The 24,232-nt window shown below is 43.0% G+C and overlaps 1 protein-coding gene and 5 non-coding genes across 11 annotated transcripts in view; 2 read left to right on the plus strand and 4 right to left on the minus strand.

The window, feature by feature from the left end:
* cntrl (centriolin) overlaps positions 1 to 24,232 on the plus strand; it is a 60,862-nt gene that overhangs the window by 17,869 nt on the left and 18,761 nt on the right. For 2 of the 6 annotated variants that reach the window (XR_003692556.1, XM_028577678.1), the window contains exons 12-27: positions 13,362 to 13,515; positions 14,033 to 14,121; positions 14,741 to 14,863; positions 14,947 to 15,081; positions 15,547 to 15,642; positions 15,752 to 15,951; positions 17,934 to 18,531; positions 18,850 to 18,921; positions 19,797 to 19,952; positions 20,137 to 20,373; positions 21,484 to 21,634; positions 21,714 to 21,949; positions 22,377 to 22,492; positions 23,048 to 23,177; positions 23,266 to 23,354; positions 23,434 to 23,574. Coding sequence is in view for 5 of the 6 variants with exons in the window: in XM_028577678.1 (XP_028433479.1) it covers positions 13,362 to 13,515; positions 14,033 to 14,121; positions 14,741 to 14,863; positions 14,947 to 15,081; positions 15,547 to 15,642; positions 15,752 to 15,951; positions 17,934 to 18,531; positions 18,850 to 18,921; positions 19,797 to 19,952; positions 20,137 to 20,373; positions 21,484 to 21,634; positions 21,714 to 21,949; positions 22,377 to 22,492; positions 23,048 to 23,177; positions 23,266 to 23,354; positions 23,434 to 23,574 (2,723 nt within the window). In the remaining variant the exon portion in view is untranslated. The remainder of the gene's footprint in view (positions 1 to 13,361; positions 13,516 to 14,032; positions 14,122 to 14,740; positions 14,864 to 14,946; positions 15,082 to 15,546; positions 15,643 to 15,751; positions 15,952 to 17,933; positions 18,532 to 18,849; positions 18,922 to 19,796; positions 19,953 to 20,136; positions 20,374 to 21,483; positions 21,635 to 21,713; positions 21,950 to 22,376; positions 22,493 to 23,047; positions 23,178 to 23,265; positions 23,355 to 23,433; positions 23,575 to 24,232) is intronic. The other 4 variants (XM_028577681.1, XM_028577680.1, XM_028577679.1 and 1 more) reach the window with 4 other exon arrangements.
* On the minus strand, positions 2,058 to 2,130 carry trnaa-agc (transfer RNA alanine (anticodon AGC)). Its single transcript has one exon. It is a non-coding gene; the product is annotated as a tRNA-Ala (tRNA).
* Positions 9,888 to 9,960, minus strand: trnaa-agc (transfer RNA alanine (anticodon AGC)). The gene has a single exon. It is a non-coding gene; the product is annotated as a tRNA-Ala (tRNA).
* trnae-cuc (transfer RNA glutamic acid (anticodon CUC)) lies at positions 14,230 to 14,301 on the minus strand. Its single transcript has one exon. It is a non-coding gene; the product is annotated as a tRNA-Glu (tRNA).
* trnas-gcu (transfer RNA serine (anticodon GCU)) lies at positions 16,043 to 16,124 on the minus strand. The gene has a single exon. It is a non-coding gene; the product is annotated as a tRNA-Ser (tRNA).
* On the plus strand, positions 17,216 to 17,288 carry trnaa-agc (transfer RNA alanine (anticodon AGC)). Its single transcript has one exon. It is a non-coding gene; the product is annotated as a tRNA-Ala (tRNA).

Raw genomic sequence — 24,232 nt, forward strand, 5'->3', positions numbered from 1 at the left:
ACATGTTTCCACTTTTTTCTGACATTTTGGAAAACTACCCTCAGGTGAAGATCAGTGACTCAGTCTCCCAGCACCTCTCACAACTGGCAGAGAAATTTGGTGACTACTTTCCTGAGGATCTCAGAGAGGGAAACATGTGGATTTTGGACCCATTTTCAGTGGATTCCACTGCAAATGATATTGCTTTGCCCTCACACCTGGAATCCCAGCTTCTGGAAGTTTCCACTGACATCACTTTAAAGCTGCAGTGGGGCAAACTGGACCTGGGCTCCTTCTGGATTGCTGTCTCAAATGAGTACCCATGTCTTGCACTGAGAGCTGTGAAACTCCTCCCATTCCCATTCACCTGTGTGAATCAGGATTCTCCATTGTGGCCACAACTAAGACCAAAGCCCGAAACAGACTCAGAGCAACAGTGGAGGCTACTCTGAGAGTGAGCCTTTCTCCCATTCCACCCAGACTGGATCTGATTATGTCTCAGAGGCAGGCCCAAGTATCTCATTAAGAGGTGAAGATAAAAAGGGATTTGTATTATTGTTGTTAATTGTTGTTATTATTTGTGTCATTGTTCATTTGTTACAGATATAAAGATTCTTCTGGTTCTGCCATGCAAATATGGAGACTGCTGAACCAATTTTCAAATGGCTTTGCAGATTATAAGGCTAGTTTCATTTGCACTTTATTTCACTTTCATTTACAGTTTATTTATTTATATTTATAGATTTATATTATTTGAATGCATTTATTTTATCACCCCCTTTTTATTGATTGAATGATTTATATATATATATATATATATATATATATATATATATATATATATATATATATATATATATGTAAAATTTATTTTAAGTAAAATCCTACTATTGGTCTTTTTTTATTATTATTAAAAAGCCTGACTTGATCCTTGAAATTTTTTCTTGTCACAGCTTGATTTGGTCCATGAATTATCAGCCTGTTCGGTGTCTTGATACAGTATGTGTGCAGGTTTATATAAACGTTTAATAAAATTCTTTGTGATGATCCCATTTTATCATGTCATTTTATCTGACAAGGTTTTTGCTTGTTAAAGGACAATTCCGGTGCAAAACGAACCTAGGGGTTTATTAACTGATGTGTACCTACTCTGTCGCTCTCTGGGACATGTTTTAATGCTAATCGAATGAGTTTGGAGCTTTGACGAGGCTACCGTGGACCACTGGTTAGCTTACAATGCTAGTATTTGGGGCATGGGGACACTCAAATTAAATCGTTATTTAATACCACTAAAAAGGCTCAAAATATCACCACACCATAACGTTAGCATAATGAGTGTCCCTAAATGTGAACCGAAGCATTGACAACATTGTAAGTGTACAGATAGTTTATTAAAAAGAGAGATTATAAAGACAGTCACCTTCATGTTTACTTGCAGGAGCCATCTTGGAAACCAGTCACTTGTCACCCGGGCCACTTTGTACTATAAAAATTGGGCCTCGAGGTCAAAAAGGTTAAGAACCCCTGGTGTACAGGACAGTGTCTGACTGTCCCGGGACAGTCATGGAGTCACAAGACAGTGTACAGGACACTACTAACAGGACAGGACAGTTTTTGCTGCCACTGCTGCTGCACATCAGCGCACAAGTATAAATCCCTACAACGGCGTAGGCCACTCACATAGGCTCTGTGTAAAGCCTACATGCTACTATATACCAGCATTAAGCTGTACAAATACATTATATTTCATAAGATGATCATAGATTCTATATGTAAAATGTGAATCTGAGTAAAAAGTAACTCCTGCTGTCAGAGTGGAAAAGATGCATTTCTTTTTATACTGGAGTTCATTTATACATTTATTTATGCATTTATTTGTTTCAGAATGTATCTATTTTATTTATTTATGCATTATTTATTTATTAATTCCTGTATTTATGTATAGGATGCTTCCTGTTTGTTGTTGTGGTTAACATTTTAAATCTTGTGATCTGAATCTTTGAGCTCATTGTTTGAATTCTCCAGCCGGAACGCAGACTGATCTCAGAAGTAGAGAGAGGAAAGAGTTAAAAGTGTTGTGGAGAATGCGGGCATCGATCCCGCTACCTCTCGCATGCTAAGCGAGCGCTCTACCATTTGAGCTAATTCCCCTGCCTTTGTGCTGCACTCCACTGAAAATATCCCCTCTAACCCTCTCCTTCCTTTCTCCTCCCCCCTCCATGCTCACGTGGCTGAAAAGAGATTCCTGGTTCTAAAAAACCTCTGCTGCTCTGGCTTCAGGTTCTGTTGTGAATATTTGTCCATGTTCAGAGAAGCTACAGAAACAACAGGTTGTGGCCTCTTTAAGAGCCTCTGACCCCTCCTCTGGGATCCCCCCCTCTGAGGGGCTGGGTCTTCCCAGTTTTAATTCACTCCCATTGGACAGAGGATGACCTGTCACTCTGCAGCTGTGCTCTCTCATTGGCTGGGACAAAGATTTCCTGTGTTGATTCAAAGCAAGGGGAGAGAGGAGGAGAGGAAGGGAAGTTTATAACGGAGAGAAGAACAGAGAGATGAAGAAGTAAATGTGTTTTGGAACTGAGAGGAGGAGGTGAGATGTTGTTGTTTACTGTGAACTGATAGAGTTAGAGAAATGGAGGAGGGGTAGGAGGAAGGACATGATGTTACCCAGCAGCCGTGTGTGGTCTCTGGGGATGAGACTGGTAGACTGAACTGATTGTGTGAGTACACAAATACCTCTCTGTGTCTGTATTTTGTTCACACTGGTAAAGTGACCAAACAAAGTATCTTCAAGTACTCAAAGACCTCAGATTAAATCCACTTGTTTTTTCTGATTGTGTCGTTGATGGACACTGTTGTCCCACAATGCAGTGCAAAGGAAATAGAGGAGCTTCTCCCAGCTGGAGACATGAAAACAAATTGTCGATGTTGGTGAAACAGATCCAGGAACATCTTTAAAAAACTTGTAAATAATGTAGATAGAATATACTGTACTGTATTAGCACATAGTGTGGAGCTGAGACACATCCTGATAAACACTGGTGCCCCAGTTAGGTAGACAAGGCTTACATAGTTTCAGTAACAGTTCCACCTTATTGTTGGTCCAAGCAAATATATCCCATGTCTTACTTTTTGCCATTTAAATTCTTTTAATGTGTTCAATGCTTTGGTGTATGTCCCATAGACATTATATAAACTGGACGGAGACCAGTGAAGTCTATTAGAAGCACTTTTCTGGTGATGGCTGAGTGTTACTGCGCAGCCTCCAACTGAGAGAGACGACGTAAATGTGATGTGAGCAACCTGTCTTAAAGTTGGAAGTCTTCTGGTAGCTGTGCCAAGAGAAATCTCAATCATTCCGAATCTTACAGAGACGGAGAGCGTAGGTATAGGTGAGATAACATAGGCACAGGCTAATTATTGCTAACTAAAATGCTAGTTAACATTAGTATTTAAACTTTAACAGCTAATGTAAGTTGAAACTGCCTGCGATCTTCTCCTGTACTATACGGTAATTCCTCTACTATGCGACACTACGTTGCGTGGTTATGACACAATCGTTAGCCTATTTTTACAAAAACGTCTGCTACGGAGCCATAACGTGAGATACATTGTTGTGTTTCTTTAGAAATAAACAATGGACGAATAGAGTTTTTAAATGCTTCAGATGTAAAGTTATTCGCTGCTTGTTAGCATCAGTATGGCGCCATAAGACCTACGGGTTGTTGACAGACGCTTAGCCCCTTGGTATGACCAAACAGCTACTTCTGGCCCTGAAAAATGAAGCCAATGCGGAAGTGCCTTAAACCTGCATTCTTTCTAATGGCCAGCAGGGGACAATGGGAAAGGAAGTTTAAGCTAATTACATGTGTCTGATCCAGAACAGGTGAGCAGAGTGTGAACGAGCCGGAAGGGCAAGCGAGAGGATTTTGGATGGAGCCCAGAGCGGGTGTTTATAAAAATTTGGAGCGTCGCCTTAGCTTTGCCTTATCTTCCTTAGGTTTAGTACTGCTCACACCATGAGTTCTAAGCAATCTGTGTATTGCGCACAGCATACACAAAAATTGGCTATTAAGGCAAGCTCGACAATGGAGAGTCTTGGATGCCCGGCTAGTTTTTAGCTAAAATAAAACTAAAACACAACACCGCTTTTTTTCTTTTTTGGAGAGAGTGGTGAGCAATTTCAGTAAATTGGGGTGAAATCTGAGTTGAGTGCAGAGCAATATTGTTGTTACTTGAAAGGAATTTTGGAAACGATACCACACTGATAGTGGAAGCGGAGAAGAATGCCGTGTGAAATATGCAGCCAATGCCAGGCTTATACCCACAGTCTACCTCCGATGAGTAAAGTGGGATTTATGCTTCTGTGGAGGCTCCACGCAGAGCTTTCGCTGTAGCTACGTAAGTGGCCTGAAGATTATACTTGTGCGTTGGTGTGCGCGTTGATCTCTTTAAAGCTACATTGTTTAAGAATTACTCCCATCTAGCGTTGAGATCATATTTCGCAATTAACTCTCTCTCGCCACGCAGTATTGCAGCTACGGTAGCCTTCACGCTTCAAAAAGCGAAGATGTACAAAAGGCCGTCTATCAGCCGTCATTGTTGGAGTTAATACGTTCTCTGAAGTCGGACAGTGGCGCGTACACCACCAGCGGGCATGCGCGCCACCCGATGGAAAGAAGAGAGAAAGAAAAGGAGACTGCAGCGGTCCAGAGGATAATTAACTAGTTGGGATTTGGTGTGTGCCTACAAAGTAGCTCCAATGTTCACTCTTTTTTCGGTCTCTTGCTCTTTTCAATTTTCGTTTCTTTTTCTGGGTGAAGAAGAAGACTCCTGTTCCTGAAATTTGGATTTTGAATATGTGTGGTCCTCCATGTTTCCTTCTTCAACTTGCCGAACTTGGGAAGCAACGATATCCTTTAGCAGCAGCTGTGAGTCAAAAACGCGAAAGGCGGAGCAGTATATCCTGTATGTCCCTTACCGGCTAACGTATTTCAAGATGGTGCATCATTATGGAGCGTCTACCCCAGTTCATGCAAGCGCAAATGTAAAATTCCAAGCTAATAGGAATAATTGAAATTGATGGTGGTGGTCAATGTTCATGAAAAAGGACAAGTTTGTGAAAGGCAATAGAGATTTTGATAATGAACAGCAGGGCTGGCATGTGTGTGCGTGTGGGGAGTGTGTGGTAGAGCCATAGACTGGGTAGAGCAAGTGAGAGAGTGACGGTGATATGCTTCGGAGTGAGTACCGACTCTAGAGGCATAGTGAGAGAAACTGTGTCTACCCTGGGCTTTTTGATCATGGTCGGAAAAGTGAACCCTCTCTTTGATCACATTTTATGAAGAAGGAGAACCCGGAAATGAGTAGGGGCAAATGCAACGCTACCCGGCCACGGCCAAGCAGACCAATCACAGTTGTAGCGGTCTCCATTGCCGCGACGTGTAGTTCAATTTTTTTAGAAGTGCCTGTCAGGCTAAGGCGTAGGGTCTGGCGTAGGGTCTGTAATAGGGGTGTGCAATATGGACAAAAAATAATATCTCGATATTTTTTGCGATTTTGACGATAAAGATAATTAGACGATATCCTTTAAAAATGTGTTACTTAATCACTTATGATAATAATGGAAACAATGTTGAATGAAAACAGTTCTTTATTTTCTTTAAAATCTAAGTCTTCAAGTAAAAACATGTCCTTATTGCCTTACAACCTATGGCCTTATTGAACAAATGCCTTCAAGTACTGCCCAGTACAAGATTACACAAAAATACTAAGGAAAATCTGCCCAAAAGGTGCCCTTCCAAATCAGATTATCTTAAATAATATATATATAAAAAAAAAAAAAAAAAAAAAAAAATATATATATATATATATATATATATATATATATATATATATATGTATGTATGTATACATTATTTGAAAAATGACAAAATGTAAACAAAGTCCACAATTTACAGACATATAAAAAAGTAATTATTATTACAGCACATATGACAGATGCTGGAACTTTATAGAACATTATAGGCCAACGGCTCACTGTTCACATTTACTTCAAATTATGAGCCAAGAACACCAGTCTGTCCACAGTGTCAGGTTTAAGTGCAGCCCGGTGACATGTAACCACATTTCCTCCAGTGCTGAATGCCCTTTCTGAGGGGCTGCTTGAGGCAGGGATGCATAGATATTTTTTAGCAAGTTTCCCCAGTCTGGGGAAATTTACCTCTTGTGATTTCCACCAATCAAGTGGATTAACATCACTGTCCACCTCAGGTATCAGTAAGTAGCTCTTTAGCTCCTTTTCAATGGCAGTGGCCAGTGACTCCTCTCCTCTGACTTTGTGTTTTTTGAAGTAACTCCCAAAAGACTTTTTAGTCTTTTTTGCTGCCTCCCTGGTGTCATCATCACCACCACCACTTGCTTCACCTTCCGCAGCTGTAGCCATAGCTGCAGCAGTTGAAGGGCCTGGGGTAGGGCTGTCTTCCGCTGTCATAGCCATGAGTTCAGTGGTAATTGTTGACTCAATGGCTTTAATCTTGTCATCATCATTGTAACGGTTTTTGAAGCGGGGGTCAAGTGTGGATGCCAAACTTAAGAGGTCATCCACACTGTCTTCTTTGTACTTGGTGTTCAGGTACTCAAGGATGGTTGTTTTTATTTGTTTGGTTAGGTCTGTGTCATCAGATTTCACTGCCAGGACCTCCGAGTTGAACAATGCCAAGACAGGTTTGAGGTATGACACGGTTACAAGTTGCTCACCTGAAAGAGCATCTGTAAACTCTAACAGAGGACTAAGCGCTTTGCTCACTGATTCCAGCTCATCAACATCTTGCCATGTTGGAATAAGATGCCCGCGTTTTCTGTCTGCACCCAACAAATGACAAATGGCCTTTTCTTGCTCAATAAATCTCTCAATCATGCGCTGTCTTGAGCCCCATCTTGTTGGCGATTCTGTGATGAGTTTATGCTCTGAGAGCTTCAGCTGATCTTGGGCATCACAAAGTGCTCTCTTCATTTTCAATTTCAATTTGCAAACTCCAATGGCTCTGTCTACTCTAGGATCCCTCATGCTCCTCTCTGGAAAACATTTCATATTTACAGAACAACATTTATTGTGAGCCAATTTCACAGTTTAATGATGTGATGTCCTTGTCAGATATGTTGGTCTAATAGTAGCCTACCTTTACATAAAATTTGTATGCATTTGTTTATTGCAGTTATGCATTTGTTTATATCAGTTTAATTACTTTTCATTTAATGTAGTATTTGTTCAATTGTCAATTTCATACACATAAGCTTTGCCTATTTTTGTTCCTTTTTGAAAAAAAAAAAATCTATTTGTCATTCCAACAAACAAAATAACGTTCACATCAACTGCATTTACAGAACCAATCAAAGTAGGCCTCTTACCAATGGCAATATGGAGTCTGTGCCCAAAACACAGTAGCCTCGTCCAGCTGTTAACTCGGAGTGCACTGACAACGCTGTCTGTGGTCATGCACACCATACAATCTTCCCTTAGCGACCATGATGCGAGGGCATCCTTTAGACCTTCAGCAATGATGTCGCTTGTATGGTCATCTGGGAAGTAAGATGTTTGCAAACAAAAGTGCTGAAGTAGCCAAGATTCGTCGATGAAATGCACCGTGAAGGAGATGTACGGCTTGGATGTTCTGCTCGACCATAAATCCGTAGTGGTTGCGAAGTGTGACACCTTCTGCAGTTTATTTGTCACAGTTTGGCGACATGAGTCATATAAGTTGGGCAGGGCAGTTGAGCTGAAATACTTTCGACTTGGCACTGTATATCTGGGGTCTAGGGTATTCATGAGTTCTGTAAAACCCTCTCTCTCCACCAGCTGAATCGGCGGCATTTCTTTTCCTATAAACTTGGTGATAGCATTTGTAATGTCTTGCAATCTGTTGCTTTTCTTATCGTAAGGCAGCTTTCTGCTAAACGACTCCGCTATAGTTTGCTGAGTGTGTTGTGCAGCAGGTACCGTAGCCAATGTCGGCTTTTCTTGGGCAGCGGAGTCTCGAAGCTTTTCATACTATTAACGGGAACCTGTGTTTTTCATACTAAGGTATTCCTTGCTATGGTTGGTTCACAGGTGGTGAAACAAGTTGGTCGTCGAGCTGCTTTTAACAGCAACATGTTTCCGACACACCTTGCAGAGTACCGTCTTTTGTGCAATATCAGTCTTCTCAAAACCAAACCACTTCCATTCAGGGGAGGTTGATCCACGTTTAGCAACTAAATCATCAGAGGTAGCTTGCGAGGCTGCATGTTGTCTCATTCTGTCAAATGTTTAGCTGTTTAGCCCGTTTAGCACATTAACCGGTGTTGCGGTCATGTGCGGTAAGCACCATGCCTGTGAGAGATGATGTTACCACGTAGGCCCAATAGCGATCATGTGACTTGCCCTGCTGCAGCCAAGGGGCTTCTGCTGCGCGCACCTCTGATTCAGTGAATGTGTAGTTTTAATGCGTGTTTTGAAGTGGTTTTTTTGAAGTAATTTAAATACTCGATAATGTCAATTTGCACATCGTTAACACAACGACGATATTATCGCAAACGATATATATCGCCCACCCCTAGTCTGTAACTCCACGTACCCACTGTGTCAATTTAACGCAGAAGCATAAATTGGCCTTTAGGCTACTGAAGCACATGTAAGGAGAGTGGTGAGGGGGAGGGGAGTGAACTTTGGAGTAGAGACAGGGACAGAGACAAAGTAGGTCAGAGGCTTATTTTTGGTGCTTTGCGTGTATGACAGGGGCATTAACTCAAATGGTAGAGCACTAGCTTAGCATGCGAGAGGTAGCGAGATCAATACCTGCGTTCTTCACAACAGTTTTGACCCTTTCTTCTCTCCACCTTCTGAGAGCAGAGACTCAAACATTGTTTGAAATCCCCAGCCATTGTAGCTATTCTGGCTCCTCTTTGATCCTCTAGCAGTACTGTCAGTCCCTTCATATTAAATGTTGGCATAAACCACATAACTAGTGTAACTTTAAATGGGAAGTTCTGTATTCTTCAACGTAGACCCTATTTTCCCGTGTTTTACTAATGGGGACAACAATGTTTTATTGTATTAAACGAGAAGGCTGCAAAATGCGGCTACAATGTAAACCTACGGGGCAATTACAAACTGTCAATTTATAAGTCAAGCCTTGGCCAGGCAGCGTCGCATTTCCTCCTACTCATTTCCGGGTTTTATTTTTCCATAAACAACATGAAATCAAGGAGAGGGTTAACTTTTCCTTCTACAGCTTTCCGACCGTGGTCAGAAAGCACAGGGGAGACACTATGTTTCCATCTCCACCGCCGAAGTTGGTACTTGCTCGGGGCCTAATCCCCGTCACTCTCTCACTCGCTTTACCCCACGCACACACACATACCGGCTCTGCTAGTCTCTTAAAGAAATACGCCGATGCAGACACACCAGCGCACAAGTATAAATCCCTGCAACGGCGTAGGCAACTCACATAGGCTCTGCGTAAAGCCTACATACTACCATATACCAGCCTTAATCTATACAAATACATTATATTTCATAAGATGATCATAGGTTGTATATTTAAAATGTGAATCTGAGTAGCAGAAAAGAAAAATACTCAAGTGAAGTACAAGTTAATGTAGCTTTCCATCACTGGAATGGATGCATTTAGTTTTATACTGGAGTTCATTTATACATTCATTTGTTTCAGCATTTATCTATTATTTTATTTATTTATGCATTTATTTATTCATTAATTCCTGTATTTATGTATAGGATGCTTCCTGTTTGTTGTTGTGGTTAACATTTTAAATCTTGTTATCTGAATCTTTGAGCTCATTGTTTGAATTCTCCAGCCGGAACGCAGACTGATCTCAGAAGTAGAGAGAGGAAAGAGTTAAAAATGTTGTGGAGAATGCGGGCATCGATCCCGCTACCTCTCGCATGCTAAGCGAGCGCTCTACCATTTGAGCTAATTCCCCTGTCTTTGTGTTGCACTCCACTTAACATCTGCCCTCTGACCCTCTCCTTCCTTTCTCCTCCCCCCTCCATGCTCATGTGGCTGAAAATAGATTCCTGGTTCTAAAACACCTCTGCTGCTCTGGCTTCAGGTTCTGTTGTGAATCTTTGTCCATGTTCAGAGAAACTACAGAAACAACAGGTTGTCGCCTCTTTAAGAGCCTCTGACCCCTCCTCTGGGATCCCCCCCTCTGGGGGGCTGGGCAATTACGAACTGTCAATTTACAAGTCAAGTCAACTTTATTGTCAATAAAGAAATATATACAAATAAAGATTAAAAAAAAGTAATATATAAAACAAAAAATAAAAAACATAATATGTTACATAATATGTACAAATAAGATAAAGAAAGATATGTAATATATACAATTACAAAAGATGAGTAATATGTACAGTACAGTAATACATTCTAAGTAGTGCAAATGTAAGTCAAAACAAAACTGCATAGAAAACTAAAGATAAAGATTATAAAAGTACGAGTTCCTGAGCGTCTTCTTTTTATAAAGTGGCTGGTGCTCCTCCTGAGTGGAGGGGAAGTTCAGAGTCCAGAGTTCTTGGGTGCAGAGGGGAGGGAGAGAGAGGAGGGTGTTGAGCTTCCTGACAGCCTGGGGAATGAAGCTGTTTGCCAGTCTGGTGGAACAGGCTTGGATGATCCAGTACCTTCTCCCAGGTTGAAGGCTGAAGAGGCTATGTGCCAGGTGGCTGGTCACCCACAATGCTGGTGAGGCTGGTTTGGTAGATATCCAGGAGTGAGGGGAGTGGGACACCAATGATCTGCCCGGCAACCTTCACTGTGCGCTGCAGGGTCTTACGGTTGGAGGCAGTGCAGCTCCCGTACCACACAGTGATGCAGCTGGACAGGATGCTCTCAATGGTGCCCCTGTAGAAGGAACACATGATGGGTGGGGGGGCTCTCGCTCTCTTCAGTTTGCGGAGGAAGCAAAGGCGCTGCTGGGACTTCTTGGCCAGTGATGCAGTGTTTGTTGTCCAGGAGAGGTCCTCACTGATATGCACCACCAGGAATTTGGTGTTGCTCACTCTCTCCACAGCAGCACCATTGATGGTCAGTGGGGGTTTCGGGGTGTGACCTCTCCAGAAATCAATAACCACTTCCTTGGTCTTGTCAACGTTCAGGAAGAGGTCATTACCGCTGCACCACACTATTCCTATCCTCGGTGGATCTGTTACCTTGGAATGCAAACTAATAGGGGTCCAGGGTGGGGGGGAGAGTGGATTTTATGTGAGCCATGACTAACCTTTTACAGCACTTCATGATATTGGGGGTCAGTGCACTGGGGCGATAGTCAATGAAAGTGGATGGAGAGGGCTTCTTTGGAACAGGTATGATGGTGGTGGCTTTGAAGCACGACGGAACAACAGTCTGACTCAGAGAAGCATTGAAGATGTCCGTGAAGACATCTTTGAGCTCCTTTGCACAGTCCTTCAGCAGAGATGTTGTCTGGGCCTGCAGCCTTGCGGGTGTTGATCTTGGGGAGGATTCTCTCCATGCTGGCTGCAGTCAGGCACAGATCCTGGTCGTGGGGAGGAGGGTGGTTTTCTGTGGGGGCATGCTGTTGTGTGCTTCCAACCTGGCAAAGAAGCTGTTGAGGTCATTCAGCAGAGAGGTGTTGCTGTCACAGGTCTGTTGCGAGGGTTTGTAGTCCGTTGTGGGTCTGGATACCACGCCACAGGCTCCGTGCGTCTCTGCTGTCTTAAAATGTCCGGTTATTTTTTTTGGTGAACTTGGCTTTCCTGATGCCACAGACAAGTTGGCCCTTGCTGTTCTCAGGCCAGCTGCGTCCCAAACTCTGAAGGCGGCGTTCCTGGCCCTCAATAGCCCGAGGACTCTACGTCCACTAAAAGTGCTGTATTTGACACTGAAAGACTCAGATTATTACTGTATATGTCTGACAACTTTATGGAAAGGACCCTACAAAGAAATAAAAAAATTTCTTTAGCTTTTACTCCGGTCTGTTTGTTATTGTGTCTGACTCTGGCTCACAGAGAAGTCTCGTTCTGAAATCTTGCAAGAGGTGACTTGTTGCCGTAAGACAGAGGAGTGAGTTGGATAAGAGGAGTGTACAGAAAGCGTAGCTTAGTGTTATAACGGTTTCTAGATGTCATGGCTGAATATTTAGATAATTTCAACATTGTGAATAAGAACAAGACTCTGATAAGAGACTTGCCAAAGAAAACCAGCCAGTTTTGCAGCTGTCGGCTGTTGTTGTCCTCATTAGTCACGTAGGGCCTTTTTACACCTGAAGGTCTGAACCAAGGTTCATGTTTTTGCTACATTGTATACATTTGATCTGGTTAGTTTTGGTTTCACACTGCAGTTATGCAAGCGCAATAAAGAACTATATATGACATAACTACGTCCTGTCGTCATCACATAGGTGAGCCGTGTTTCCCTTTACTCGTAATTGATTAGTTTGTCGACGGGCTTCCTCTCATATCCTCACCTATGATCCCCTCTCTGGTGTAGGAGTTTTTCCAACTGACTGCTGCTCTCCCTGTGCTACCGCGGCAGTTTGTGTTTTATTGCGTTTTTCAGAAGCAAGACACAGGAACTTTACTGGGCTTTACCTGGATTATGAGGAGCTGCCACATTTATTCAGAGACAAACTGAAACCTATACTGTACATTTACAACCACTAAACAAGTAAACTGCCAATTTATTTGTTGCTGTGATAAGCGACAGCTGTCTGCTCTGAGCACATTCACCGTCACTCTCTCTCATGTACACGCTAAGCACTCAGCTATTCCTTTAAGGAGCTTCCCCAGTCTTTCAACACAACAATAGGCTGCCAGAACTTCCTGTATTTGGTCCGAAATACAGGACCATCCAAATCCAAATGCTTTCACACTAGAAACAAACCATACCATGGTCCAGTTTGATTCGGACCGAGACTACCTCTTTTTGTCAGACACAATTTTGGCTGTTGGTCCGGACTATGGTCCAGGAGAAGGTCCGGACCAAACAAGGTAAGTATGAAAGCCCACTTAGACGTTAAAATATATAATAGGATTGAAAAATACTAAAGTTCCCCTTTAAGATGTCACCATTTTGCATTAGAGGGGAAGGCATCAAAAGTATTATGGAGAATGCGAGCATCGATCCCACTACCTCTCGCATGCTAAGCGAGCACTCTACCATTTGAGATAACTCCCCTGACATTCATTGGACTCTTTGCGCTGTCTATTTCTGAAATAAAGATCTGTAGTAGAAGTATGCAGATTTTACAAGGCATATTCCCCATTATAAGTAAAAGTCTTACTTATTATTATATTATAATAAAAGTAACCTATGTGAGAGCAGTGTCCGGTGAACCTTCTCTAATTGGCTGAGGTCTCTCTTTCTCAGGCCCATGTGACCGCCCGGCTGTCCAGTTGGAGACAGCTGTTGGACAGGATGAACGGGAAACAGAGCGAGCTAGAGGGTCGCCTCGACGACATGCTGTCACGCATTGCCATGGAGACTCAGGAGATCAAAGAGCTGGAGCAACAGCTCACAGACGGTAGACCAATTCAATTTCAATTCAGTGTCAGATCATAACATTATCATTATCTCAGGCCACTTTACAGATAAATTAGGTCTAGTCCACACTATAACAGTATATAACAATTTACAGAAACCCAACGATTCCAAATGCGTAAGCGGCGAGAAAAACCTGATATCACAGAGGCCTTTGATTGGCTGTCAATTAGGCAAAGTCCTCCTTATTCTCTCATCTCTAGTTTCCTATCCTTGTCTCCTCCTCTCATCTCGTTTCCTCCTCTGTTGTTGTTTCCCTCCTCCATTTGTCTCCTCTCATGTTTTCTCTCCTCTCTTGTTTTCTCTCCTCTCCTTGTTTCCTAATCTCCTCTCGTTTCCTCCCCTATCATTGTTTCCTCCTCTCATTCTCCTTGTTTTCTTTTCTTCTCCCTTGTTTCCTTTCCTCCTTCTCCTCTCCTCTCTTTGTTTCGTCACGCCTTGCCTTGTTTCCTTTTCTCCTCTCTTGTTTCCTCTCATGGTTTCTTCTTTTCTTCCTCCAGGTCAGATTTTGGCTAATGAAGTTCTTCAGAGGGATTTGGAGGGAATCATCTCTGGACTTCAGGAGTATCTGAGAGGACTCAGAAAGCAGGTAGAGTCTAATAAATGTCCATGCTTAAAGTCAGCGAGCACTGTGACACAAGAAATGTGAGCAGACCAATCATTATCTGCTGCTGAGACAGCACTATTGCATAAGATTTTCCCTGACCGGGAATCGAATCCGGGCCGCGGCGGTGAGAGCGCCGAATCCTAGCCACTAGACCACCAGGGAGCGTTCAATAGGAGCGTCATTTTGGATTGCCAGACCTATCTCCACAGCGCTATGGAGGAGGGTCTGGTGAGTCCACACAGCTTTCCGGGATGGGAGAAAAACGTTCTGGTTTATTGGCATTTCTTTAAACCAATCAAAATCATCTTGGGGGGGAGGCTAAGAGCCAGACACAATGACGCTGCCTCTGCAAAATCTCCTCGGGAAGGAACTTGTTTCAGTGGAACATGGGTACGTTCAAAAACTTTGATTTGATTCGGCACCCGAACACTCACGGAAATGAGTCGTCGTCAATATAGACTAATCCAGTGTTACACACTGCCAATAGAAAAATAAAACAAAAACATTACGATATATAACTGTAAAAAGCAGTAATAAGATGAATTTAAAGGATGCTTGTGAAGTGTTGTTACTGTGAAACTGTACTGCGTTTGTATTTCAGGCTCATCGTGCTCAGCAGCAGGTTGACAGTCTTCAGGCTGAAAACCAGAGTCTACAGCTCCACCTGGAGGACACTCAGGCACACTGCAGACAGCTGGAGGACACTGCCAGGGCACACAGACAGGTCAGTGTGTTTGTCTCACAAGGAAAATATTTTTGTTTTCCTGGTTAATACATGTCTTTGTCTGTTTGTCTGTCTATCTTTAGGACATGTCCGTCCAGCAGGAGAAGCTGTCTGTGTTGCGGACAGAGGCCCAGGCTCTGAGGGACAGACAGGTGGACCTGGAGGCGGAGCTCAAGCAGCTGAGGGAAGAGCTAACCCAACAGATCACAATGGGACAGGTAACTGTTCAGGTCAAACATTGTTTATTATAATTCTGTGTTCATTTTGAATGTTACTTGTTGAAGTTGTATAGGATTAAACCTATTATTATATTTAGCAGACAAGAGAGTATGTATGAACTCAGTTTCCTGCTTGTTGATTAATGGTTACTGCTTTATTGATGTGTGTGTTACTGCTGTATTTAGGTATTGTGGTGCCATCTTGTGAGGACGCCCTGTGCCTGTGCTTTTTTCTTCCCCTCTCCATCATATCTGACTATTTTTAGCTAAACAAAACAAGGTTAGCAGGTTAATACAGTAATATGCACAATTCAACAGAGCGCATCCTCACAATATGGCGCCCCCGTAACAAAATTCATACCAAAACAGCGTGAAGTCAGTTTCACATTCTTTGTTCTGTTGGGTAGTTAAATCTACAGCAATGCATCTGTGTGTGTGTGTGTGTGTGTGTGTGTGTGTGTGTAGTTGGAGTGTGATTCTCTGCAGGCTGCTGTAGACAAAGAGAAACATACCAGAAAGATCAGAGAGTCTCAGCTACAGTCAACCATCGAGACACTGCATGTCAGTATAGGCAGACACACACACACACACACACACACACACACACACACAAAAGTTCACGAACATTATTTAAGTGATATAAACCGTTAGTCTGTCTATCTGTCTCCAGGATGAGAAAGTATCTTTACAGCAAGTAGTCCAGAGACTTCAGGTCCAACGGGACCAGACCAAAGCCCAATTACACCAGGCGAGAAGCCAGTATGAAGACACCAGGACCCAACTAGACCAGACAAGAATTCAGCTAGATCAGATTACAACTGCCATTTTGGATCCTCAGGAGGTTCAGAGTGGACCAGAGGACAAGTACAGGTACCAGTGCTCAACTACTACATACAACAACATCAAGTTGTCAGGATAACATGCTGATGTTTTTGAGCTCAGTCAGTGTCAAAATCAGTAACGACGAGGATGGGATTCGAACCCACGCGTGCAGAGCACAATGGATTAGCAGTCCATCGCCTTAACCACTCGGCCACCTCGTCTCATTGCTAAGATTTTAGATCCATGTTAACTCACTCTATCGATGGGCTGTCAACACTGATCCAGACTGAAGCAACTACGAAGATTACGATGAAATTATGTTATGATGTAATTTATTTTATTTATTTACATTTTATCTAGATCCATCAGCAGGTAAAAATGTCAGTTAACCAGTAAAATCAGCATTTAATAGATGGATTCAGACACATTTTGTCAACACTCAGATGATGAATCTTAATAACTTTGGTGATCCTCTGACTTTTCATCTAGTGCCATGATCATGATTATGTGTCCAATCATTTTTTTTTTTTTCATCGGCCTCAGCTGTACTTTGTGTTTAGCGGAATTAGACCTGATAGGATTTTTGCTTTTACATATTTTATTACAGAAAGTGTATAGAACCAATGAAACCCATGACCAAAATAGTTATACACTCTGTCATTGTGTTACTTTATAGAATTATAGTGAAAATAAATGATTCCACTTTTTGCTGGTGACCCCTGACCCCACTTTGGGAACAATTGTTTTAGCAAACTGAAGCATACAGTATCTATAATCTAGGGTTGTTATAATCAAGCATATTTTGCTAATGGAAAATTGATTGCAACAAGGAAGGGATTCAAACCCATCCTTGAAGAGCACAATGGATTTGCAGTCCATCGCCTTAACTACTTGGCCATCTCATCCATGTGCTCAGCAGGTGCAGAGAGAGTCCATGATTCAGCTGTTTGTTCACTTCAATTCAATTCAATTTTATTTATAGTATAAAATCATAACAAGAGTTATATCAAGACACTTTACAGATAGAGTAGGTCTAGACCACACGCTATAATTTACAAAGCCCCAACAATTCCAGTAATTCCAGTAAAAGAACAAGCATTAGCAGTGTCTGTTGCGACAGTGGCGAGGAAGAACCCAGACTCTTGGTAGGCGGTGTCTGACAGGGCCAGTTGGTTTGTTGGGAGCACAAAAACGTACCACTACGTGAAATGATTCATACAGTTTTATACTATTGGGGGAGGACAGGCACAAATGGTCTGATTAAAGGGATACTGAACAGTGAGATTTTAAGTGGGGGCTCACATAAGTTTTAGGGGAATTAGCTCAAATGGTAGAGCGCTCGCTTAGCATGCGAGAGGTAGCGGGATCGATGCCCGCATTCTCCATTATAGTTTTAACCCTCTCCTCCTTAAAAGAGAATCTTGTTTGTAAAGAACCTCTGCTGCTTAGTGTTTCTACGTTATTGTCTAAACAGCTTGTTTACTCATGTTAAGGCTCTCACATCAGACAGTGGAGAGAAGAAAGGTTCAAAGGTCTTGTGGAAATGTAGGTTTCGATCCCGCTACCTCCATAAACAAAGTTTAATAGATAAAACATTTGCAGTGGAAACAGCAGCAGGAGAAGTTTGTATACACATATTTTTAAATGCATACTGTCGACAGCACAGAGAACAAGCGGTCTTCGCCAGACTGACTGACAATCAGTATTTGAGGTCTGAGGTGTCCAGTGTCAGTAGCGGTCTATTAATAGCAGCGTTACAGTACTCCACTGAAAACACTATATGTGTATGTGCCAGACAAGTGTCCATGTATAGTACTGGCATACATGTATGTATTTAATTTTGGCCTACTGGAGTGTTACACAAATGTTACAGGTCCGACTTTGGGACACTGATGTTGTTGGGTTTATGTAAAAGTGTCTTTAGATATGAGATCAACATTTACATAACAAGGTCTGAAAGGGACTTAACAGTGAGAAGAGTCACATTATAAAGGCAGTGTGTCCATGTCTGTTGACTGCTCTGTCCCCAGCAATCCTGTCAGTCCTGAGGACATGTTGTCCAGGAGTGTGGAGCAGCTCTATAGGGCCATCCAGCAGACCAGAACCAGCACAGAACAGCTCCAACAAGACCAGAACCACAGCCAGAAACAGATAGCCAGACTGCAGGCCCAGCTAGCCCAGGATCAGGACCATGTAACTCAGCTGAAAGCCCAGGTAACCCGGGATCAAGACCACATAGCCCAGCTGGAAGCTCAGGTGACCCAGGATCAAGACCACATAACCCAGCTGGAAGCCCAGGTGGCCCAGGATCATAACCACATAACCCAGCTGGAAGCTCAGGTGACCCAGGATCAGGACCACATAACCCAGCTGGAAGCCCAGGTGACCCAGGATCAGGACCACATAACCCAGCTGGAAGCCCAGGTGGCCCAGGATCATGACCACATAACCCAGCTGCAATCCCAGGTGGCCCAGGATCAGGACCAGGCAGCCCAGCTGGAATCCCAGGTGATAGGTGGTGTGGAGCAGGACCAGGAGCCAGACTGGAGGCTACAGGAGGAGCTGGAGAGACTGAGAGTCAGACTGCATAGGTCTCAGAGCAGAAACAGACACGTTCAACACAAACTGGTCAGTATCAGCTGAGTCTGCAACAGTCCAGACCAGAACCTCATCCTGACTCAATCCACTAATCACACCATAGACATAAAATGGATTCATAGATAAACTGGATACATTTAATTTCTATGGATCACACAGATTTAGAACTGCTTCATAAAAACAGAATTGATCAGACAACAGTCTGACAATCAGGCAACCAGGCAACCAGTGATTATTTTTGTGTGACACACAGCTGATCAGCAGTGCAGTACAACATGACCAGCCAGACTTAGAGTTTTTGATTATTTATATTAAAATTAATTGTTCATTTCAAATATGTTATTATAGGAGGGGGAACTGAAGCAGAGCGCTCTGCAGCTGCAGGACGTCCAGCAGGAGAGAGATGCGCTGCTACAACAGGTCAGAGGACGGAGGTTCATATTGTGTTTATTCTCCCCTGTATTCTATGTGTCCTTTAGGTAGAAAAGTAAACCAATTCAAATATTAACAGTGTCAGTATTGCAGTTTCAATGGATTAGGGCTGTATCTAATAGTTCAGAGCTTCACACAACGTTGACATTCAAATTCTATTCACCCAACTTTTGTATTCATGAAACAGCAAAATTTCAAAGTGGCTTGTTTGGTGCATATCTTTCCATGTAGCTCTTAGTCTCAGCCCTCCTTCGCTACCAGATGGGTCTGACCCATGAGTTTGCTGGGAGGCAGAGGGAGCACTGCCCCCCTGGTGGCTGAAACGGATAATTGCATTATTTAAAAAATGAGTAGAATAATCAGTTTGTGTGTTGAATGTTACCCAGAGTCGTTTGCTGAATGGTCTCAATGTTTTATTGTTTTATTTCATGTGAATACTAGTGTACTAGAGGATTACCTTAGTATTTGAAGTAATGCAGTAATGTAGGAAGTGTGCATTTAGTTTGGAGTGTGATGCGTCAGATGAGAAAGCAGAGGTTTAGTCACATGTCATTGCTGTAAAAAACAATGGGAATCAGTATATCTTTGCCATGCGTAAACCAGTGCAGAAGGTATTGATACATTGTTGGGGGAGGGTTATGCCTTTTTTCCAAATTGTTTTGGAGGGTCATAGAAAAATTATTACTGGCGAGGGGAGGGTCATGTCTATTTTGGCTAAAGGTCCCAAAACTCCTCCGGGGCCCCTGAAATAAATAACAAACTAATATAAAGTGACTGTGAGTTATAATAAATTGAAGTAAAACAGCACAGTATCTGTGAGCAGCAGTGCATGCTGGAACTGAGTGTGGTGTGATGTGATCCAGCTGCGCTCACAGAGCGATGGTCATCAGAGAAGCCTTGGACGTCTGAACAGAAAGCTACGGCAGCTCAGCAGGTCCATGTGTGACTCGGATCAGCTGACAGTGGAACAGCTGAAGTCAGCCTCCGAACAGCTGAGAGCTCTGAACCACATGGTGGAGGTATACACACACACACACACACACACACACACACACACACACATTGGAGACTTTTGTTTGTTTGCAGTTTGTTTTTTTGTTTTGTTTTGCAGTACAGATTGTAAAGTCCCTTGAGACAACTTTGTGATTTTGGGTTATATAAATAAAACGGACTTGGTCTGCTTCTTGCGTGTGTTGTTGTCAGAACTCTGTGGAGGAGCTCGACGGCAGCTTTCACCAACCTGAAGGAAGCTCAGAGAGACAGAGTAAACACACACCGGCGCAGCAGTCTGAACACACTCACACGGTGGAGGAGCTGAGGGCGAAGCTGGATAAAGCTCAGAGACATACACATAGACTGAGACAGAAGCTGGACCGGACCAGAACCAGAACCAGTACCAGAGATGGAGGACAGTGGTACTTCGTACCTCCTGGACAAAGTGTGAGACTTTTCAGCTTTTTAAAAAAATGTTTTTATCTCAGACAAACTGATATTTTTTTCATCTAAAGGCGCTGACACACCAACCCGATTATCGGCCGTCAGACAGTCTGGCGAGGTCAGTGACTCAAGTCTGTTCGGTGTGTTCCGTGCCATCGTCAGTCGGAGGAGCCGTTGGCCTTCATTTGGGCCAATGACAAATCTGATTGGTAGAGTGCTAACCCAGAAATGACGAGTGGGGGTTAGCCTCTCAAAATCTGCTGAAAATCTTTTAAAGGAATACGCCACCGTTTGTTGAAATAGGGTTATTCACCGTCTCCTCTATATTTATATAGGTGGGCAAATGCATTTTTGTCTCAGTGCATGCATTGTCTTAGTCCGGCGCCGCCGCCGCCGCTAGCTTAGCTTAGCGTAATGAATGGAATCCTTTGTTGCTATTAGCATTAAGTGAGTGAAAGTGACCCCAACAACAACAAAAACAAAACCTAGTTAATTCTTGTGGCCTGCGTATTCACAACCAGTAAAAATAGCAATGCAGATTAAGACTAGACGATTTCCTAGGGAGATATTGACTTGGGACTATATTGGATGGAAGTAGGGTACAGCCGAAGCACTGCACACACACAGAACGTACGCTTAAGTCGGCGTCGCTTCGTTGTGTTCTGAGGCACTTTTTTGATCAACTCGGGGCCTTTTCTGCTGACGGTCGGTCATCGGGTTTGTGTGTCAGAGCCTTAACTTCTCACTGCTTTTTCTGACTGTGAAATGTAAAGTGAATGGTTGAAGATGAGTTAGATCACTGAGACAAATAGCAGGAATTAGGTTTTGAGTTTTATTTAAAAAGAGTAAATATGTTTAATGCTGAATTTACCAGAAGGCAGCATTAAACTGACAGATGTTTGAAAGAGTTTGTAAAGAGTAACCCAAGTGCACTCTCTTAATGTACAACAACCAGTCCCTGTTTGATCTCACATACATAATTACATGTATCTTGAGTTATTTAATCATATATTGATCTTGTAAGGTTGGAAAACAAAATTCAGAGCATAATGGAAACTCTTTCTGTCTTTCTCTCACCCTCTCTCTCTTTCTTTCTCTGTCTCTCTCTCTCAGTCTCTCAGTCTGGGCTCTCTGGGGACTCAGGACTCTGGTTTGGGACTGCAGTACCTCAGTTCTCCTGAAAGGGGGCGACAGCAGGACAGACCTCCGACAGGAGGAGGGTACTGGGTCTACATTCCCCTAACACACACCGACTCTGACACAGGTAGACACACACATTTGGAAACATGTTCTGACTGTAGATCAGATGTTCAGCACTTCAGACTGATGTAAAGTGTCTCCAGCAGCAGCCGAGTGGAGGGACAGCGGAGGAGGCAGTGATGCTGACAGAAGCTCCAGAGAACAAACTCCTCCTCCCCCTACTGCCCCAGGTGCAGCTGTCTCTGCTGGGCTGTCTGACGGCCAGACTCCCCTGGTTGGGCCTGCCTGGCTCCTCTGTGGTTCACCTGCAGCTGTTGTCTACAGTCCTCCAGGAGGTGGTGCTTCGCTGCACTGTAACATCCCAGAACACAGAGACACGGTGAGCAGAGCCGTTTCTTCCTATAGGTGGACTATCATCTTAAAGGTTTAAATCCCCCCATTGTATTTTGACAAAATAGCAAAACAGCCAAACAGCATCTTGCATAGCCCAAAGCTAGAAACGGCCCTGACGTGAGCGTCTTAATTAACATTCTCTAACAGAAACCACAGAGACAAAGAAACTTGTTGCAGATAACAAAATAGATTCTCAGTTCAGTTGATCAGATAAGATAAACGTTTATTGTTCCTCAGAGGGTTGTTGCAGAAGCACAAATGTAGAAATAGTACAGATATATAAATAAAAAAAGGGTATATAAAATGAAAATAACAATAAAATAAAAAAACCTGATGTACACAAAGGTATTTGAGTTAGCCTTCAACGCTAACTTGTTCCTTCATAAGTGTGTGTGTGTGTGTGTGTGTGTTAGCAGGGAGACAGGTGTGTTTGTGAGTGTGTGCACAAAGAAGCAGAGCGACTGGAGGAAGAGAGGAAGAAACTACGTTTGGAAACCAAACAACTACGACTAACACTAAAACAACACAGGTAACACACACATACAGACACACACACACACACACACATTTTACACACCCTTTTCATTTAATATATTCTAAATGTCTCTACTTGTATGTGTTTGTGTGTGTTTTATCCTTGTGAGGCTGTACTGGCTGTACATCCAATTAAATGTTATATTTTGCATTAACATGTTTTAATCTCCCTTCTATACTTATGTTTGAATCCAAACTACAGGCACAACATTTAATACTACTGCAGTAATATTAAAACAAGCTGACTACAGTTTATAACAATATGAAAACAACAGTTTTAGTTGTTTTAGCTCTCTTTGGAGATGCAGATTTGTTGTTGTAATCTGACATCATGACCCCTCTCACACTGACCCTCTAAAAAGCAACTGTTCTGCCCAATTGTGGGTTAAAACCCAGATTAATATGTACTGTGACCTAGAAAGTGAAAACATTTTGTTCTCTGTTCTCAAATGGTTAGTGTCAAGACTTTATTTTAGGGTTTAAATTAGGGATTGTGTGATGTGTGTGTGTGTGTGGGTGTGCGTGTGTGCGTGCATGCGTTCGTGCGTAGCAGTGTGATGCAGGTGTGTGATGAGGTGGAGTGTGTGGAGAAAACTCTGCTGAAGAGACGAGCTGAACTCCGGCAGGCTGACAGACTGCTGCTGGAGGCTCAAAGCTCCATACACACCGCCAGAGACAAGGTACACACTCACACATACACACTTATAAACACACTCACTCACACACACACACACGCTCATCTACACATTATTTCACTGTCTCCTCCAGGCCAGCTCAGCTCAGCGGAAGGCCGACGTGTTACAGCGCTCAGCTCAGGAGAGTGCCATCTGTCTGCTGGAGGCCACGCAGCATGTCAGGTAATGTCTCACAGGATGACCTCTGACCTCCAGACTCACATGAATCTTCTTCATCCTCATCATATGAACTGATCTCCAGAGCGCTACAGGAGGATGAGGTGGAGGAGCTGAGGAGGAGACAGGAGAAGGAGCGGATGCTGAGGGAGGTGGAAGAGGCATTGAGGAGCAGAGAGCAGGAGTTCCAACGACTCTGCACAAAAATACACTCGGCTTCAGACAGGTACAAATAAAGTTTGAGCTTGAAGATGTGTTGTTGTGATGTTTATGTGATCATAAACTTCCATCATAAACACAAGTTACTTTATTGTGCTTATTCAGTTCATTACATTCCTGCAATGTTCTGTAATTTTATTCTTTCAAATAAAAATTATATATAAAAACATAGATTAGGGGCCCTATCTTGCACTCAGCGCAATTGACTTTGTACACTGACGCATGTATCATTCCTATTTTGCACCCGACGGACAGCGGACTTTTCCCTCCACAGACGCACGCCGGAAAATTAGGGAATGTATTTGCGCTCCCGGGGGCGGTTCAGCAAAAAGAGGAGGCGTGTTCTGGTGAAAATGTTCCCTGATGCTATTTTGCAGTTTCAGAAAACAATTCCGCCACTGACCAGGAAAAACCTGATCTAAAGTCAGTAGCGCGTTATTCAGATGCTATTTTAGGGGCGCATGCTTGGCCATGTGCGCACAACACGCAGATAGGCCTACACTTTTCTTCTCTCATCTACAGGGACACAGCCATTCCCATTTTTGCAAACCATACATAATTGCAAGGCAAAATATTACTGAAAATGCGCTTCAGGTGTTTGGATAGGTCAGGAAGCACTTTATAGTGCAGTCCTCAAAAAGTCGCAGCATTCTTTGTGGCTTGTT

Source organism: Perca flavescens, chromosome 5 (assembly GCF_004354835.1).
Source record: "Perca flavescens isolate YP-PL-M2 chromosome 5, PFLA_1.0, whole genome shotgun sequence".
In the NCBI taxonomy this organism is placed as follows: Eukaryota; Metazoa; Chordata; class Actinopteri; order Perciformes; family Percidae; genus Perca; species Perca flavescens.